Source organism: Lutra lutra, chromosome 13 (genome assembly GCF_902655055.1).
Source record: "Lutra lutra chromosome 13, mLutLut1.2, whole genome shotgun sequence".
NCBI lineage: Eukaryota > Metazoa > Chordata > Mammalia > Carnivora > Mustelidae > Lutra > Lutra lutra.
The window spans coordinates 74,002,725-74,023,651 of record NC_062290.1 but is presented as its reverse complement, the minus strand read 5'-3'; the positions used below and the strand labels follow the sequence as shown (position 1 = coordinate 74,023,651).

General features: G+C 34.9%; 1 protein-coding gene across 4 annotated transcripts in view; it reads left to right on the top strand.

Annotated features, from left to right (window-relative positions):
- SHOC1 (shortage in chiasmata 1) overlaps nucleotides 1-20,927 on the top strand; it is a 79,129-nt gene that overhangs the window by 34,308 nt on the left and 23,894 nt on the right. For all 4 annotated transcript variants that reach the window (XM_047701085.1, XM_047701084.1, XM_047701086.1 and 1 more), the window contains 7 exons: nucleotides 3,967-4,380; nucleotides 6,430-6,555; nucleotides 7,742-7,918; nucleotides 9,938-10,042; nucleotides 12,815-12,993; nucleotides 14,283-14,355; nucleotides 19,874-19,946. In XM_047701085.1, coding sequence (XP_047557041.1) covers nucleotides 3,967-4,380; nucleotides 6,430-6,555; nucleotides 7,742-7,918; nucleotides 9,938-10,042; nucleotides 12,815-12,993; nucleotides 14,283-14,355; nucleotides 19,874-19,946 — 1,147 coding nt within the window. The remainder of the gene's footprint in view (nucleotides 1-3,966; nucleotides 4,381-6,429; nucleotides 6,556-7,741; nucleotides 7,919-9,937; nucleotides 10,043-12,814; nucleotides 12,994-14,282; nucleotides 14,356-19,873; nucleotides 19,947-20,927) is intronic.

Genomic DNA, 20,927 nt, shown 5'->3' with positions numbered 1-20,927 from the left:
TATGATGATAGTTTAATTATGAAGTTTAAAGAGCAATAACTGAGAAAAACAATAAAAATAAGTGAAAGACAAGAACTATATATCAGGTATATATCACTATATATGTCAGGATATGGGTGATTAAACAGAGAGAAGTAGAAGAAAATAATCAGAAAAGGGAAAAAATAAACAGTTCGTATTTGCCAGCTAAATATACCAGGATATCTATGGAAAGTATCTCAGAGGTTGCAGATTGGTAGCCTCTGGTCCTAGTCGGCCCACATATTATTGATCCATATGGTGTTTTAATTAGTTACCAACATTTACAGTTTGGAGGGTTGCAGATAAATGGTCTGTATTTTGAGATTGTCTTTAAAAATTCCAAAAACCAGACCTATACTCTTATAAGGCAACAATTGGTTGGAACCAAGAGCAGCTCACCACTTTAGATAGGCCATTAATAGCTCACCCACCTCCAGTTCACCATCATTCCCAGCACTCATAAATTGAGGCCAGGTGTTAGCGGAAGTTAGCATTACTCTTGCACTTTTGTCTTACATTTAGTATAGTTAGGAGGAAAGTAGAATGTTTCGTAAACCAGTATCTCTGATAAAGGCCAAAACAAAAAAACTACAGACTACATTTGGAAGAAAAAGTTCAAAATTTATCTTCCCAAAGATTATGATTTAAGCACTGGCCATATACTTCATCCATTTACATACCTTATTTATCTGACCCTATAGGTATTTAAGTTTTTCTCAAACATTTTAGGGTATACTTTACATATAATAAAATGCACCCGTTCTAACTGTACAGTTTTATGCATTTTGACAAATGTGCATACCAATGAAACAACCCACCACAATTAAGATGTAGAATATTTCTTTTTTAACATGTTTTTATTTAAATTCATTTAATTAACATATAATATACTATTGGTTTCAGAGGTCCAGGTCTGTGATTCATCAGTCTTATATAATACCCAGTGCTCATTATATCACATGCCCTCCTTAATGTCCATTATCCAGTTATCCTCCCCTGCAACCTCCACCCTCCACCCTCCCCTGCAACCCTCAGTTTGTTTCCTATGATTAAGAATCTCTTATGGTTTGTCTTCCTCTCTCTCGTTCCTTTCTCTGGTTTCATCTTGTTTTATTTTTTCCCTCTCTTCCCCTATGATCTCTGTTTTGTTTCTTAAATTCCACATATCTGTAAGAAAATATATATGTATGTATGTATATATGTATATATATATATTTTTTAAGATTTTATTTCTTTGACAGAGAGACACAGCAAGAGAGGGAACACAAGCAAGGGGAGTGGGAGAGGGAGAAGCAGACTCCCTGCTGAGCAGGGACTTGATCCCAGGACCCTGGAATCATGAACTGAACGGAAGGCAGATACTTAACTGACAGAACCACCCTGGTGCCCCAGTGAGATCATATATTAATTGTCTTTCTCTGAATGACTTATTTCACTTAGCATAATAACCTCTAGTTCCATTCATGTCATTGCCAATGACAAGATTTCATTTTTTGATGGCTGTGCAATATTCCATTGTATATATATACACCATATCTTCTTTATCTAAAGTTACAGAATATTTCTTTCACTGAAAAAGTTCCCTGTGCCCCTTTGTATTCTATAGTCATTACATTCCTCTCTTCTTCCAACCTTCACCCCTGACCCAGGTCACACCCACTGGTCTACTTTTTATCACTATGTATTAGTTTTCCTTGTTCTAGAATTTTGTTTATAGAATCATATAGTAACTCTTTTGTGTCTGATTTCTTTCACTCAGCATAATACTTTTGAGATTCACTTATGATGTTATGTGTGTGACTAGTTCTTTTCTTATTACTGAGGAATTTTTCATATGAATGTACCCCAGTTTGCTTATCAACTCTCCTGGATTTATTTCCCAGATTTTTATTATTAAGAAAAATCTATAATATTCTTATAGAAGTCTTTTTGTGGTCATGTGTTATTATTTCTCTTGAGTGAATATCTATGAATACAATTACTGAGTCTTATGGTAAGTATATATTTAACTTCATAAGAAACTACTAAAGGGGCACCTGGGTGGCTCAGTCAGTTAAGTGTCTGCCTTCAGCTCAGGTCATGATCCTGGGGTTCTGGGATAAAGCCCAGGCTCCCTGCTCAATGGGGAACCTGCTTCTCCCTTCTGGGAATGAGCTCTGAGAGCTCGTGCTCTCTCTTACTATCTCTGTCTCTCTCTTTCTCTCAAATAAATAAATAAAATCTTTAAAAAAAAAAAGAAACTATTAAATTGTTTTCCAAAGTGGTTGCACTATTGTGCATTCACACAAAAGATAGTAATCTTTAATTTTAGCCATTCTAATGGGTGTCTTGTGGTATCTCATTGTGGTTTTAATTTGTATTTTCCTGATGACTAATGGTGATGAATATCATTTTACATGGTCATTGGCCATTTTATATCTTCCTTTAAAAAATATATTATAGGGGCACCTGGGTGGCTCAGTTTTTAAGCATCTGCCTTCGGCTCAGTTGTTAAGCATCTGCCTTCAGCTCAGTTCATGATCCCAGAGTCCTGGGATCAAGCCCCACATCAGCTCTCTGCTTGGCAGGAAGCCTGCCTCTCCCTCTCCACTCCCCCTTCTTGTGTTCCCTCTCTTCCTCTGTCTCTCTCTGTCAAACAAATAAATAAAAATCTTTAAAAAAAATAAAATAGCTATTTATTATTAAAAAATAAAAAATTAAAAAATATAGGAGCTCCTGGGTGGCTCAGTCTGTTAAGTGACTCTTGGTTTCAGCTCAGGTCATGATCTCATGGGTGGTGACATCGAGCCCCAGGGAGTGGGCTCCATGCTTAGGAGGGAGTCTGCTTGAATATTCTCTCCTTCTGCCCCTCCCCCTACTTGCACATGCACACTCTCTCTCTAAAATAAATAAACCTTTTATATATATTTATATTTATATTTATATTTATACACATACATATTTTGAATATATGTATTGTTATTGAATATATTGAATTATATTTCAATAAAGCTAATATATATGTATGTATGTTATACATATATATTAATACAGTAATATATATTATATGTATATATACATATATACATATAGTATATGTATAGTATAGTATAGTATAGTATACATATAGTATATGTATATATGTATATACACATATATATACACATATATATTAGCTTTATTAAAATATAATTCACATACCATACAATTATCCATTAAAGTATGCCATTCAGTGGTTTTAGTGTATTCACAGAGTTGTAATCATCACCACAATCAATTTTAGAACATTTTTCTCATTCCCCAGAAGAAATCCTTTACCCGTTAGCAGTCACTCCCCATTTTTCCCCATTTTCCCAGCTGTGGAACCACTAATCTATCTTCTGTCTCTGTAGATTTGTTGACTCTGGATGTTTGATGTAAATGGAATCATACAATATGTGGTCTTTTGTGATTGGCTTCTTTCATTTAGAATGTTTTTAAGATTCATCCATGTTACAGCATGTACATATCTTATGTATTGTTTAAATATTATTTAAATATTTTGTCAAATTTTAAATTGGCTTTCTTTTTAAATATTAAGCTATAAGTTTTCTGGATATATTGGATACAGTCCTTTTTCAAGTGTACGTATTGCAAGTATATTCTGTTGTTCTGTGGATTGCTTGGTACTTAAGGTTTTGACCTTTAGACTTAATTGCAAGCCTGTTAGCAATAGGGCTTTTCTGGAATTCTTTCTTTGCTTGGTAACCTAGCTCCAAGATTAAGAATAAGAGGTGCTGAATTTTTGCACTTTTTAAAAAATTTATTTTATTCAGGCCAAAATTGATTTTCAAAGCAAGAGACAAAGTACTTCTAAGGATAAAATATATTAATTAGAACTTACAAATAAAAGTTATTTTAATACCCTAGTAAGAACACTCATTTATGCATGAAAGTTATTTAGGTATTTTTATTTTCTGTTTTCAGCATGGCTAGAGCAAAAAAGTTGTTCTTCATCTATTGTACTTATTAATGAGACATCTACAAATGATCATTTATTACTTCCACAAAAGATTTCATCTCTGGCAGAAGTATCAGACCTGTGTTTTTCTGATGACAATTTATCTGTTAAACAACCAACAAAAGAAGAAAAACCAAAGAATGATCTAGAACTAGTTGATAGAATAAGCCAAAATAAAGAAAATGAAGATTACTTAGAACTTGACTGCACAGTACCATCTACTGAACCATCTTCCTCTCCAAAAATTGATAAAGCATCTTTTAAACATGGTAAAAAATCGGAGAATGATTTGGACCTTTTGAGTGACTTTATTACACTGCGAAATAAATATAAGACTTGTATGTCAAAGACTGAAGTCACAGGCAGTAAAGAAAATGATGGTGGGTAATTTAGTAATATTTTGGCATAGATATAATAGCTTTAAGGACTAAATGTATAATTTACTAGAGAAAGTAAGAAAATTTAAAGATCTTTCAAACAGAATATATTCTTTTTCAAAGTCAAAGAAAATGATATTCATGTGGCTATTTAGGTATAGATGTGGATAGGTATTTTCCAAAAAATTTATAAGTGCTTTTGAACTTGTAAGAAAAGCCACTATTTGTAAAACTTGCTTTCTGCAACTTGGCCACACAGAGTCAGTATTTCTTTTATTGATCATTCTGCCATTCTTTTTTCTCTTTTAGCTGACAGTTCTCAGTATTACATTTTAATGTGTACTTAAAAACACTTTGCCCATTTGATTGCTTATTACTCTTTTAAATTTACTGAAGAGTTCTGTGTAAGTTGTAATTATTTTACGTTCACTGCTTATGACCATGTCAAAGGTAGTATGTGTCATATCATTTCATTTCTGGTAAAGAAACAGTAAGTATTCTAGAATATATTTGACATATGTTACCCAGAAGAATTAAGTACAAAAATATTTATGTGAGAGAATTACAGCATAGTTAGGTCTTATGGCCTCATATATATATATATATATATTTTTTAAAGATTTTATTTATTTATTTGTCAGGGACAGAGGGAGAGAGAGCGAGTGAGCACAGGCAGACAGAGAGGCAGGCAGAGACAGAGGGAGAAGCAGGCTCCCTGCCGAGCAAGGAGCCCAATGTGGGACTCGATCCCAGGATGCTGGGATCATGACCTGAGCCAAAGGCAGCCGCTTAACCACCTGAGCCACCCAGGCATCCCAGTCTCATATATTATTAACATTCAATTCTGCTGTTTAGCTAGTAAGCCCACTTGACTCTTAAACTAAGTTCCTTTCTCCAGCTTAAACTTTATTAGTAAAAGAGGTAATATTTTGGTATATATTTTACTTCTTGCCTTATTTTATAGGTAATTCAGGGGCAAGAAAGAATGTTACAACTTACTGGGCCCCCTCAAAAACTCTAGTAATTCATATAATTTAATCCTAGCTATTCCAGTTATTTATAGTTAATTAAAAGCATACTTGAAAATAATAGCATAATCTAGTTTAGGATATTTTACTCCATTAATTTTCACCATGTATTTAAAACTCATATGTTAAAATCTTTTAAGATGGTATTGTGTTTTTAAAATTACCCTGTAATTGTATTATTAACAGATAACATTACTATCTAGTTAATATAAGTAACTATAAATAATTAGTTATATATATGTTTATATATATATGTTATACATATAACTTATATATACATTAACTTATATATATAAAATATAGTTATATATATAACTATAAATAATTAGTTTTATATGTATATAAAACTATAAATAGTTTTTTTATATATACATATATATATGTATATATATATATTTGTAATCCTCTACAATACTCTATAATACCTAGGAAAGAAGGAAGAAAAGCGACATTTGTTGAATGTTGTATGCCAGGCACTAAAATACATATTAGAGATAAAAATGATACCACTGCTGACCTCGAGAAGCTTGCAATATAGTAGAGTAGGGTTATAGAAAAATTCCTGAGAGCTGAAAGGTGAGTGGTTAAGAATTGACCTAATTAAGAAAGGACAGAGCCAGGGAGGACTTGGGGCATAGGAGAGAATTAGTAGCAGAAGGAGGGGGTATGTAGAAAGTCATAGAGAAATGATATTGAGCTCTTTGTACATTTTAGGTGTCAGGAACTGTACTTGGTGTTTAATCTTTATAACAATATTCAAAATAGATAGATTTATCTATATATTACATATGGGGACACTGAAGCTAGTGTCAGAACTGAGATTGAAACAGTGATTCAATGTCAAGATTCTTTCTGCTATTGCCATTCAGCACTGTGTTATATCCATCAACCTGAGTAGTTGTTCAATTTAATACTGATGTGTTTCAAGGAAGAGCTTTAACAATTGTGATTGTATTACATGGACGCATTTTAAGTAAAACAATGTTAAGTTTTCCTGAATAATGCGAATTAACATTTTTATTAGGATTTCAAGATAAAGAACATTCTTTGACTCTTCAGGAAGAAAGTCCTCCTGTTTGTACTAATAAAGCTCTAGAGAAAATAAATCAGGAAAGGATAGTGGATAATGTCATTGAAATTCAAGCATCAGGTATGCTGTATGCTTTTATGCTGTATGCTTTTAAAATGCATTCTAAGTAAGTAAATTTGAAAGCCCTTTCCTGAGTATGAATCAGGACATACCCGATTTTCCATGTAATTTTTTTCACTTGTTTCAGATGTTTCTTCTTCCATTTCTACTTTTAAGATATTCCCACACCTGAACACCCCATTCACTGCCTCTTCTTCTTTCCATTTCCCTGCTCCAGTCCACTCACTGTTATTTCTTCCTTCATTTAAATTGCTGCTTCCCTACATTCCTCAGACAACAGCAAACTGCTGCTGCTGAGACGCTTCTGCCCAGTCAGAAGAATGAACTGCTGAGGCTTACTCCCTCTGTTCTCTTACCCACCATCAGGGTGATGTTAAAGAAGCTATTATTGTTTCCTATACTGATTAAAATTTTTGCCTCTGCTGTGAAGAATATTCCTTGACTCCTAAAGAATAGTCTGCTTAAGAACATCATGCTCATAATTAAAATCAATAAGGAAATATGACACTAGTTTCTAGTATCTTTTCAATTCTTTGGTTCAGTTTTATTTATGACCTTTAGATGATAATGCAAATCTTAAAGTATTGCTATTCTAGTGAAAACTAGAAACAGTTTGTCATTGTGGTAACTTTGTTCAGCTTAAGGTTGTAAGCTAATTGTGGAGGGAAAAGAAAAAAAAATGTAATTGTCTTTATATGGCTCCTCATGCTTGCCATGCCAAATTAGTTACTGAATGCACATTTAATAGGCAGAATAACCATTAAATTATGCAAATTCTACAGAAGGTTTTTGTTTTATTTTGTTGTTATGAGTTTATTTAGAATAAATACCCTAAATGAACCTCTATTCAGTCTCATGATTTTTAACTCAGAAAATAATTTGGAAGTAGTTCAGTTTTCCATCAAGTGACATGTTTAATTGGTTTGTCAAAAGGAGCGTGCCATCATTTTTTTTTTTTTTAAGATTGTATTTATTTGAGTGAGAGAGAATGAGAGAGAGCATGAGAGGGAGAGGGTCAGAAGGAGAAGCAGACTCCCTGCTGAGCAGGGAGCCTGATGCAGGACTTGATCCCGAGACTTCAGGATCATGACCTGAGCCAAAGGCAATTGCTTAACCAACTGAGCCACCCAGGTGCCCAGCATGCCACCCTTATAAAACACTATCTTTAATGCTTTTATTTTCACAGATAGCCAGTGCCAAGCATTCTGTCTCCTAGAAGCAGCAGCTACTCCTATTTTAAAAAAACTTGCATGCCTCTGTATTCTCCCTGCTGCTAATTGGACATTTGCCACTGTCATTTTTGACCAAACAAGATTCCTCCTAAAGGAACAAGAAAAAGTAATAAGTGATGCTATTCAGCAAGGTGAGTACAAATAAAATCATGTTATTTAAAAGGATAAAAACGTATGGGTTATTGTATCAAATGAGTAAAAATTGAATATAGAAGGTATAGAAATTAGTCATGGATGAAGGCATCACTTTAATTCAGAATATGACACTATAAACTAATACTGGAGGGTGAGCTAAGTAAGAGAAAAAGGTAACAAATACCACCTGGCATTGCTTCTCAGTAATGCTCCTAATTGACATATATTACTTGACAGATTCCTATTGCAAAAACTAAATTAACTCTCTATTATGAACATCTGAACCACCTGTTCCCTCCTAAGGTAGGGGGGAGGTTAAAAATAGATTAATTAAAGTCAATCCTGGACTTTTCTTCTGGGCAAGAATGGAGTTTTCAGGAAAAAAAGAAAAGACAAAGGCAAAATACATGAAACCAGTTTTTAAGACCCTAGACATCAGGCAGTGAAGAACAGTGATTTCTGAGATATGGGAAACAAGTAAGGTGAGCCCTACTATTGGCCTAGCTTACTCCCTTGAAAAAGTCACCAGGCCATAGCACAAGGACAGATAGTAGGAACAGAGCCCAGCGGACATTCTGTGTTGAGGCAACAGAACTGACTCTGATCATGATCTCAGGGTCCAGGAATTGAGCCCAGGGTCCACCTCTGCAGTTAGCTGGGAGTCTGCTTGAGGGTTCCCTCTCCCCCTCTCCCGCTGTCCCTCCCCGCCACACTTTCTCTCTTAAATAAATAAATCTTTAAAAAGTAAAATGAAATACTGAAAGAAAAAATCCTAGTATAGAACTAGGCAAACATACATTATGAAAGCAAAGGTGAGGGGCACCTGGGTGGCTCAGTTGATTAAGCGTCTGCCTTCAGCTGAGGTCATGATCTAGGGTTCTGGGATCAAGTCCTGTGTCAGGCTCTCTGCTCAGCAGGGAGCCTGCTTCCCCGTCTCTCTCTGCCTGCCTCTCTGCCTGCCTGTGATCTCTCTGTGTCAAATAAATAAATTAAATCTTAAAAAAAAAAAAGCAAAGGTGAAATAAAGATGTTTCATACATACAAAAACTAAAAGAATTCATCAGCTGCAAATCTTCACTCTAAGAGATGTTCAAGAAATACTCTCCTAAAGAAGAAAAATGATACCAAATCTGGTTTCTCTACCCTGTTCTCATCCCTTCCAGGTCATCTTGTTTCCACAAGTCCTTATAGGGGCTGAATATACTACTCATAAATGGTTCTCCTGTTGCCTCTTGGTTCCCAGTGACTACTTCATATTTGCCTTGATCTTTATTGATTGATTAGATGAGCACTTTTCAAACTTTTTAGCAGAACTTTTTATACAAATAAATATTTCATGGGATCCCACTATATAATACAGAAAAGTAGAGCTTTTCTGGTTGAATTGGGGCAGTGGCCTAGATTCCTTATCTTTTTGGTTTCACTTTTGCACACAGTAAAATCCAATCTATCATCTTCAAAAAACTCTAAAACTATATGGAACACATTAAGTAGACAATTGGCCTGTCCCTGTGAACACATCTCTTGCTCAAGTCATATCTTTGGACAGTTATTATTCCCAGGTATCTCTGCCTCCATTTCAAGGTATTGCTTTATGTTAGGATCACCCATCTTTATCTTCACCAGTTGGCAAGTTACAAGTTTAATTTTCTTCTTGTTTTATAACTGGGAATCACTGATCTTTTTTCCTACCAAAAGCGGGAAAGCAGCAAGAGTATGATCACTAAGGTTAGTCATCTGGGTTTGAATGCCAGCTCCATCATTTATTCACATGTTGGCCTTGGACAGTTACTTAACCTTGTTCGGACTATTTCTCATCCAAAAAATGAGGTTCACAATAAACTTGTCTGACAGGGTTATCATTATAGATTCAGTGGAATAACCAGCTTACATACAGCCTGGTACATACTAAGCACCTAATAAAGAATGTTAGCTATTATTGTTAAGCATTCTGATACATATTCTAAAATTCTGATGTGTATCTTCTGTTTTTAAATATGTTTCTGCTTGCTTAGGTACAAATGATGAAAAAGAAGTGACGTTCAAGCATGCTGCTCTCTTACATCTTCTGGTAACAATTAGAGATGTCCTTTTAACATGTAGCTTGGACACAGCATTGGGTTAGTGGGGAAAATTTTTATTTCCCCTTTTCTTCCTATTGAAATATTTCATCTGAAATAACTTACTTTTCTGAAAAAGATGCACCTTCTAAGAAATTATGTAGCCTCTTTTACTTCCACATTAAACTTTATATACATTTTGACATAATTATAATAGAATATATGTTTTATTCTGCCTGTATTCTTTAAAAGAAACAATTTGTAATAAATATCATCACTTAGAAAAATAGGTTTAGGATTCTCTAATCTAGGCCTGAATTACAGAGTCATAATGCCTTAAACAGATTTGATTGTATAATCATTGTCATATACTACCTTTTAATGTAAGATATTTTGCCATGTACATTTTAGGTCTTCATTGAATGTGGCTTTGAATCTTTGAATCTTTGCTATATATACTATATGTATATATAGTTATTTATAACATATGTTACATACATATGTAATAATATATATAATATATATACTATAACCAAATTATTAATAGTAGATATTTTGTAATTTCTTTTTTTAGTTTTTTCTGTAAATTAGGATATGAATTACTGGAGGAATAAAAATCAAGCTATTTTGAATACATTGGAAAATTTAAAGATTTTAGAAATTTCTTCTAAACTATCAAAATCATTTAAATATCTGTCTCAATACCCTACTGCTTGAGACTCCTTATTGCAGGATTATTTAGACTTGTTTAGTAACGGTATACTTATAGAATTGTTTTATAGTTTAGAATTTCTAGAACCTGCTTGAAATATAAAGTGAAAATAATTTTACTATGATCTGTGACCCAGAGGTTTTGTTTTATCTGTGACCCAGACAAGAATTTTCTAATCCAAGGTTTTGGTAAGTACTGAGCAGCAGTGAATTACAACTGTACTCCCTCAGCAGCACTGGGAGTTATAATATTTGGCCAAGTATTATATTAGTATTATCTGGCCGAGTATTAAAACTAAATTACAGTTATTTTTAGAAAGCCCAACGTGGTGCTTTTCCTCCAGTTAAACCACTTGGGTGTTGATGCTGGATTTGGTTGTTCTATCTCCATCCCCAGACAAGTATGGATTGGGGACTCTTACCCTAGTTTACAGTACCTGAAATTGGTGTAAGGGCGTAGTTTTACATGCCCCTCTGTTTAGTCACCTGTCTTCATTATACTTTTCAGCTTCCGTAAAAGATCATCAGTTCTTTCAAAAGCTAGGCTGATTGTTAAAGCATAACATAAGGCAGAGTGTCAGAATCTAGAATATCTGAGCTCCCAGTGCTGTAAAGAGAGTACAATTTTGACTCACTATTGCTCAATACTTAGTATTAGAGAGCTAGAATTAGAGAAGTAATATTTATGGAGGGTTACTTGAGATATATTCACGTTTAAGTACTTTGTACTTTCACAATCTACTCTAGGATTAGGTGAGACCATTAAGAACTATGTACTTCAGCTGAATTATTTTTGTTCCTTAAAGGAATACTTTCACCAAATCAAACTTGAGAATTGCTGTTTGGCTACCTTGAGGAACACTATGAAAGTAAAATCCTTGTTGGAAAACAAACCAAGCCATAAGGAATAACCTAACCAGCTTGGACATTTTTAGTAGAGAGATGTCTCACTCCTCTAAACCTCTCAAAATCAAAGAGTGAGTTAGATTGTCCTCTTTTTCCTTTTTCTCTGCATAGTGGCAGAGAAAGAAAGATCCATGGGGGTCTGGCTGTCTGCCTGCTGCCTTCCAGAATTCTGGATTTTTCTCCCAGCTTCTGGTTTTCTACCTCTCCCAAGCTAGGAAGTTAATGAGTTTCAAGACTAAAGGTATAAAGTTTCACTCTCGAGGTTTAACCCAGAAATAAATTCAGTATTGTGTAATGGGCATTAGAGCAGCAACATGTACTAATGGCACAAAGGATCAAGACTGTTACCCTTAAAGCTGAATATTTGTTTAAAAACAAGTAGGAGTTTGCCAAGAAAAGAAAGGATGAAAGGGTATTATAGGCAGAATTGAGAGCCAGAAGAATGACCCAGTGGGTGTGCTGCATGTAGCTAAATTGAAGAGAATAAGGTAGAAAGGAATAGGAACTAAGCCTGAAGACATAACAAAGAAACAAATCATGAATAGACTTTTAGGCTGCACAAAAAAGAGTTCAGACCTTATCCTGTAGATGATAGTGAGCCATTGAAACCGGATGCTACTGGCTTGGGCTTCTCTTTCAGAAGATGAGGTCTAGAGAAGCAGGAAGAGCTTTTAGGCAGAAATCCCTGAGAAAGAGTCCAGATTAACTGAATATGAACTTTCAGGGATTGGTCTCAGGATTCTGTTTAGAAACTGCTTTAGTGAGTCTGAATTTAGGCTCTGCTCTTTTAGCAGCTCTATAAATGAATTATGCATAAGTATCATGGATTATATCCCAGGAGTTTATAGACTAATGAGATTGTCATATACATACATAAGAAATCAAGTACAAAATCTCTATAGATAAAATACCAAGAAAATTCCAATGAAGTGACATTTCCATAGGACTTGGATGTAAGTGTAGACCAAGCCAGAAGGCAGGAAAAGATGGGGGTATATTCAGAAGATATATAGAGTATGTCATTATGTAGCTTAAAAGAAGACATTTGGTATTATTTTTCAGCTTCACTCAGTTTTAAGGTTTTCATTAGTCAATATCTTTAATCAAAATTGGAAAAAGATTAAAGGAAATTTTAACTCTGTTATGACACATGGCTTTTCTCAAAGAACAAAAAGATAGGCCTTCCTGCATTCCCCCCACTTTTGTTTTTAACAGGATATTTGTCAAATGCAAAAGATATCTACAAAAGCATTTTAGGCTCCTATTTAGATGACATTTGCAGACAGCTGGAGATTGTACAGTTTATTAGGGAAACAAAGCCTGAAACCAACCACAAGATACAAGAACTACAATGTCAGATACTAAATTGGATGCAAAGTGGACAACAGATTAAGGTAAGTGCTGGAATAAAGCAGATGACAGTAATCAGCTTAAACAAGAATTGAATGTCAGATAAACTTTTGCATTTAACTCTGAAATTATGAAATAGTCTAGACTATTTCTAGAGAAAACCTTGATAGTTTTCTCTTTGAGTAAGTTAACAAAACAGAATTATACCCAGAGAAAGGATGCTTTGCATCAATGTTCATGTATCTTGAACTTAAAAATACTTTCATTTTTAGGGGCGCCTGGGTGGCTCAGTGGGTTAAGCCGCTGCCTTCGGCTCAGGTCATGATCTCAGGGTCCTGGGATCGAGCCCCGCATCGGGCTCTCTGCTCAGCGGGGAGCCTGCTTCCTCCTCTCTCTCTACCTGCCTCTCTGCCTGCTTGTGATCTCTCTCTGTCAAATGAATAAATAAAATCTTTAAAAAAAAAAAAAACTTTCATTTTTATTATACGCAGTTTTCTATGAATTGGTTCTCCAAATCTCAAAACTGTTGTCTGGTATGTCTAAATTCATGAACATATACCAAATAACTGAACTACAGTAATTAATTTTAGATATTGAGCCAGAAGCTTATCTTATGTGATTCTATTAAAAAAGCATTAACTTATGTTTTGGATCATATTGGAAATTTTCATCCACCCTACCTCAAGCATATGAAGGTTACATTGATAAAGACTTACGAGGAAAGACTTTCTTAAATGTTTTCAAGCTGAAAAACATTTCAAATGCTTTATGCTAAATCTAGATACAAATTTGGCCTTTTTCTTCCTTTTTTTTCTTTGTCCCTCCTGTGTCTTTGTCTCCAGCTCTCTGGTTACTTAGATAACTTGCTTGTCATTAAAATAAAGTAAAATAATCAGTAAGAAATTTAAAAATTGTTGTTTATTTGTTGTACTCTCCCCCCACTCAACCAAAAAAAAAAAAAACAAAACTATAATGATAACTAGGAAATTATAGCAACAAATCATTGATTTTTTTCCCACTAGTTCAAACTTGTCTGGGTTGAATTTAACACAAACAATGCTGGTAAAAACAATTTATGTATACAGTCACCCTTATGGGAGTACATGAATGCTAAAAATGCCCCACTCCAGAATATTTTCCTAATTGATATTTGATCTTACCAGAATTTATTCCTTTGTGTTTAAGCACTGATATCTTTTACAGCACAAATATTTACTTGCTAATCTTTTTGTCAATAGTTTCATGTAACCATTGAAGCTTGTTTTATCACAGTAGCAAAACTATGAAAAAGAATAATTATTCAGATATATATGAAATTCTTGTTTTTGATCAGGTGCTGATTATAATAAGAATGGACTCAGATGGTGAAAAACATTTACTCATTAAAATCCTTAACAAAATGGAAGGTAGGGAGTTTTAAATTATGCCTCATTTGATAACAGATGTTTGAAACATATGAAAATGTAGTGATCTAAGTTTTAAAATTAAGATATAATAACATAAAATTCATTCTTTAAAAGTATATAACTCAATGGAATCTAACCAGTTTTTAAATAAATCTGGACTTTAAGTCTGCAATATAAATATACTATAATGTACTTATATGTACATGATATATGCTTTTCTGTTTATTATTATTATCAATTGATACCTTTTATTGATTGTCCAATAGTTGCTAAACGATTCTGTATACTTACAACGACTCTATAAATCAGTTTTACAAAGAAAAAAGCTAAAGTTCATAGAGATATTGTAACATGCCGCACATCACAGGTAGTAAGTGAGATAATCAGGATTTAAACCAAGGTCTGTCTTATTCTAGTGTCATTCTTCAACCCTTCTACCAACTATTGGTCTCTCTGCCAACCTTTTCCACCTTGTGCCATGGAACCCATTGCTTATATGTAAACCCTTTTCCTTTTTTATATCCTTGTCTTTTTTTTAAATATTTTATTTATTTATTTGAGAGAGAGAGAGAGACAGTGAGAGAGAGCATGAGCGAGGAGAAGGTCAGAGGGAGAAGCAGACTCCCCGTGGAGCCGGGAGCCCGATGCGGGACTCGATCCCGGGACTCCAGAATCATGACCTGAGCTGAAGGCAGTCGCTCAACCAACTGAGCCACCCAGGCACCCATTTTATATCCTTGTCTTAAGTGAACCCAGCTTTCTGCAGATGATACAGCCTCCTCTGTATCCCTTTCATATAGAAGCTGATAATTTTCTCCCTCTTATATATGATATATATGTGTGTGTGTGTGTGTGTGTATACACACACACATAGATACATATATATATACACACACATATATATATATATATATATATATATATATACCCATCATAGGATTGAAAGGGCCATTTCTTGCTTTCCATTATCCTTTCCAAAACATTATTTCTCAGAGCACCTGGGTGGCTCAGTCATTAAGCATCTGCCTTCGCCTCAGGTCATGATCCCAGGGTTCTGGGATCAAGCACTACATTGGGCTCCCTGCTCAGTGGGAAACCTGCTTCTCCCTCTCCCACTCCTCCTGTTGTGCTCTCTCTCTCAAATAAATAAGTAAAACCTTAAAAAAAAAACCAACAACATTATTTCTCTATCATCTGAGGCTATGCCATATTACCACAGCATTGTCTTGCCATCATCTAGTAACCACCCACACATTCCCGGACAGTTGCGCACCTGGTTCATGGTATTCTTTCCACTCCTAGTCCTGCCATTATCCTAGGTGTCTTTAATGTGAATGGCTCATTCAACACCTTGTTGTTTGTACAAGGTCAGCACCTTGACCTTGTAGTTTCATTGACCTCCACAGGAGTAATAGTATTCACTTTTTGGTTATGCCATCAACCTTGTAATTGTGCAGAATTGTGCTACTTCTGAACTTTAAACTCTGATACATTGCTCTCTGTCCACAACTGTCTTACCTCTTCCATGAGGTTCAGCAACTTAGAGATCTGTAATCAGTCAACTCCTTTCTTGTAATCAATTAACTCCTCAGTATTTTTCTCTTTCCAGACTTGGTGATGTGCCCATGACTTTAATCAATCTTGTCCTTCTGCTGTACCTTCCATTTACTCTCAGCTCTGAATCCACCAAGACATTTAACCCCTCTGTTCCTATACACGAGTTCCTGAGCATTATCAGAGAAAATCAGATAGTTTAATACCACTACAAACTTAACTTCTCTGATCTTTAATGATCTCTTAATACTTCTTAACAACCTTTCATCTTACAACCTACCATCTACAAACTTACTTCATTTCTTCTATTCTTTTATCTTTTCCTTCCTTTGTAAAGGAGGTGAACCTCCTCCTTTTGAAAACCAGTTTTTCACTTTTGCTTTGGATCCCATGTCTTCTTGCATCAGTGTTCCTCCATCAGTTATTTCCTTGCCCAACCTTCCTCTCCAAAGACTCTTCCTTAATCTTTAAGCCCTCCAGTATTAAAAATAAAATACCAGGGGTGCCTGGGTGGCTCAGTCATTGAGCATCTGCCTTCAGCTTGGGTCATGATCCTACGATCCTAGGATCGAGCCCTGCTTTGGGCTCCCTGCTTAGTGGGAAGCCTGCTTCTCCCTATCCCTATCTCCCTATCCATCAGCTGGTGTTCCCTCTCTCCCTGTGTCTCTCTCTCTGTCAAATAAATAAATAAAATCTTAAAATAAAATAAAACACCACCCTCAACCTATGTCACCCTTTATTTACTATTTCTCTGCCCTCCATACCATCTCCAAATATACCTTTGCTGTAACCCTACTGTTACACCCAAGTTTTCGTGTCCGAGAGACTACCAAGGAGCCAACACCGATGCAATCACACAAGGGTTTATTTGACAAGCTTAAGCTTAGGCCCAAGTATACCCGACACAGCAGAGTAGGGACTTGGACCCTGAATCAGATTACAGTCAGAGGTTTTTAAAGGCAGAGTGGGGGTGAACTTGGCAGTAATAATTGGGCCATGACTGCTGGCTCAGCAGTAGGTGAGGACAAAGGGGATGTTCAGAAGGGCTATCAGGGTAAAAAAGACTGTCAGGATATTGGAGGCCTGGTTATTATCAAGTTAAGGCCGTTTCTCCCTTTGATGAGGCACTAACATGACGACAATTGGGTGTTTCCTGGTGGAATGTCACATTTCTCCTAAAGCGTTCTTGTTAGTGAGATTTAGGTTTAACTTTGTTTGCATTTTCTTCCACCTCAGCCTCCTTCAGTTTTATGGAGGGGAGGGCGATGTTAGGGCTAGACTGGAGGTGGATACAGCCTTGTTTTTCTTGGCCTCCACACCTACCAAGCTATTTATCATGCTGTTTCCTATATTATGCTTCCTGTTCCTGCTATCAGAATGTTCTTCTCCCTTCTTTAGCAGCTAACTCCTACACATCCTTTAAAAATTAGTTAAAACACTTGTTCATGTAAATGCTTTCCCCTGTGCTCTTAGTGTATTATGTGCATATTTTTAAGGCACTACTTGCCATCCTAGGCTATAACAACTGATTCTATTTTCTCTTCCTTACTAGCATGTCACCTTCTGGAGGGTAAGGACCATGCCCTAATTTGTATTCCCAGCACCCACAGAAATGTCTGGAATATAGAAGGAACTTAATAAAAATGAATTGAATAACTGAACTAATGAATGCCTCTCTATATACATAGTAGACTGAGACTAGTGAAAAAAATTGAACTGAATTATATACAAATATTACAAATGTCGGTTTATCAGTGCTCTTGGTAAAATTAACTTTTAAATTATAGTAATATGAGAATGGAAGTCTCTTTCCAATAGAACTTTATAAGGTGCTATTTCTAGACATTATCATATGTCTAGAGTCCAAATTTGCAAGCTTGGGTCTTATTATTTCATCCAGGTTTCCTGTCCTGGGAAGATGAGGTCTTATCCACCAAATTCACAATATTTTACTAGTACCAAAAATGTTAAAGTAGTAGTTGACAATTGGTGAGGCTTGAACTTGACACACGTGTCTGGAATCAGGGTAACTGAAAACATTTTTTTTTAATTAGGAAAGTGCTAAGCAATGTAGCATTATGAAACAAAGGGATTTAGGTTACTGAAGTAATACTTTTGTAAAGAGGCTGAGGAAATATTCCTGCCCCATAGAGAAGATTACTTAAACCTACTTAATGGGGCACCCTTTCTTTTGGTGTACTTAAGACACATGGACAAACTATTATTGTATGTATCACTTCTTATCTAGGCTATTAATAGTTATTAATAGGCTATTATTGGGCTATTATTAATAGGCTTTAATAGTATTAATAATATCAATAATAGAAATTATTCTATTTCTTTTGGCTTTGGGATTATATCATCACTACTCTGCTATTTTTTTTCAAAAAGGTTTACTGACACAAAAATATTTTACTCCTTAAGCTGAAAAAAATGTTTTTTCTATCTTTCTAATTTGCAGCTATCCTCTATGTCTAGGAGTGAGGCCTTCTTTTTCTGTCTAGTGTTAGCAAGTAGAAATGTGGTTTCATCTCCTCTGTGCTTGCAAGATCCTAGAAATGCTTTTAGCAAGTAATCTGCTTTAAGATTATAGCTAAGACAAATCAGCTAAAGAGATTAGGTTTTAAATAGTTTGAGTTTGGGGTGCCTGGCTGGCTCAGTGGGTGGACCATGCAACTCTTGATCTCAACATTGTGAGTTTGAACCCCACGTTGGTTGTAGAGACTGCTTAAAAATAAAATCTTTTAAAATAATAATAATAATATGACTTTATAAATTTATATAAAAAGAAAAATACTACTCATCCTCTTCTTTTTTTTTTTTTAAGATTTTTATTTATTTATTTGACAGAGAGAGCTCACAAGTAGGCAGAGAGGCAGGCTGAGAGAGAGAGGAGGAAGCAGGCTCCCTGCCTAGCAGAGAGCCCGATGCAGGACTCGATCCCAGGACCCCGAGATCATGACCTGAGCCGAAGGCAGAGGCTTAACCCACTGAGCCACCCAGGCGTCCCTACTCATCCTCTTCTTATTGCTACCAAAACTATTGACATATCAAGCCAAGTAACATAAAATTATTAAGCATTACTCTGTCATTATCACATATGCCTTTGTCAACTTTACAACTGACAAAAATACACCAATAGAGTGTAAAATTTATTTTAACTAGAATTAGCTATTCTTAAACCAATGATATCTACCAAAAATAAACTGTATTGTGGCTACAGAATTTTTAAAAATTTATTTTATTTTGCTAAAAAATCAGTAACATAAGAAACTTAAATTATGATTAAGAAGCAGAAGTGAATCTAGGGGCGCCTGGGTGGCTCAGTGGGTTAAGGCCTCTGCCTTCGGCTCAGGTCGTGATCTCAGGGTCCTGGGATCTAGCCCTGCATCGGGCTCTCTGCTCAGAGGGGAGCCTGCTTCCTCCTCTCTCTCTGCCTGTCTCTCTGACTACTTGTGATCTCTGTCTGTCAAATAAATAAATAAAATCTTTTAAAAAAAAAAAGCAGAAGTGAATCTAAGGAGCAGATGGCACCCAATAGGATTTCTGCTTCTTATACAGAAAAAAGGAAAAAGGGACATCAAAATTAGTCTCTTGCTATTTAGTTACATACTTAAATTTTTGACTAGAGAAAGAAGGTAAAATCGACCAGGGTTTTTAGCAAAGTGAAATACGCAAAATGGATGAGTGTTTAATTTGGCTACTTTAAAATTAAGACTTTGATACATTTTATTATTTTACGTAATAAACTCAGAATTTCATGCTTGTGTGTAAAAAACATACACACACAACAGAAATATTGCCCAAGCTTCAAACTTTCTGATACCCACAGACAGAAGAATAATTCAACAAATTCAAGGCCTTTATCTCATTTTTTATAGTAATGAGATATATAACATCTAAAAATTATCTATGAACAAAACACTGAAAAACACTTTTTTTATTACTCTTTTTTCTCCAACAGGTTTAACATTGACTGTCTTACATTCAAACAACAAAAGGAAAGATTTTCTGGAATCTGAAGGTGTTTTAAATGGGTAAAAATGTACTTCTTCACCTATGGGGAATAAGCATACCAGTTCCATAGGAAAAGCCCAGTTTCTCCTGGAATTTAACTTTTTAAAAGGTTCAAAATCAATGTGTCTCTTCTCTTCCTGAAAAGTGTTTTACATTAGAATACTTCAACTCCGGTCATTGCCTTGTGTGTTATATATTTTTGTTGTCCAGAATTTTAGTTTAATCTTGCTATAATGTCCCCCACTTACCATTATAAGTGTTACTGTTAGTACAGGAAGTACCCGTTTAGATTTACCCATGTTATACCAGTTTTGGGGGGTTTGCTTAGCATTGTTTCTTTTTTTTCTAAGTTTGCATAGCATTGTTTCTTTTATCTTCTTCCTTTCTTTTTTTTCTAAGTTTGCATAGCATTGTTTCTTTTATCTTCTTCCTTTCTTTTGAGTTCTCCTTCTTCCTGAAGTACATCCTTTAGAAATTCTCTTGGTGAAAGCATGCTAATAATAATATTTAGTGTTGACTTATCTAAAAATGTTTTTATTTTGCCTTATTTTATGTAGAAATTTTTATTGCTAATATTGGGAGCCAGATAACAAAAAGAGAAGTTGTAAGTCAAATAGAAGCCCATAAAAGCATTTAACTTATGTCTGTTATCTATCTAGATTGCTTTAGATAGAAAGCAGCAGTAGAGAATTTTCATTACAATAAGTGCTATTATATGGAATTTGAAGATAGGAAAGATAAACTTATGATATTTAAGTATCTGTTTTTTGTCATTGCTAAATCACCTATGAAGCTCATTAAGAAAAAGAAAAATCATTTCAAAGTTGTCAGGTAATATTCTATTATGTAGATCCTCAAAGATGAAACCTTCCATGTGTAAAAATGGATTCTCATAGTGACTTGTCTGTTATTGGTAGGACTCAGTTAATAAAATTAGGGTCCCTTGCATTTGAGAATGTGAAGTAGTCAACAGTTTTTTAGGTCCTGTTTTTTAAAGAAAT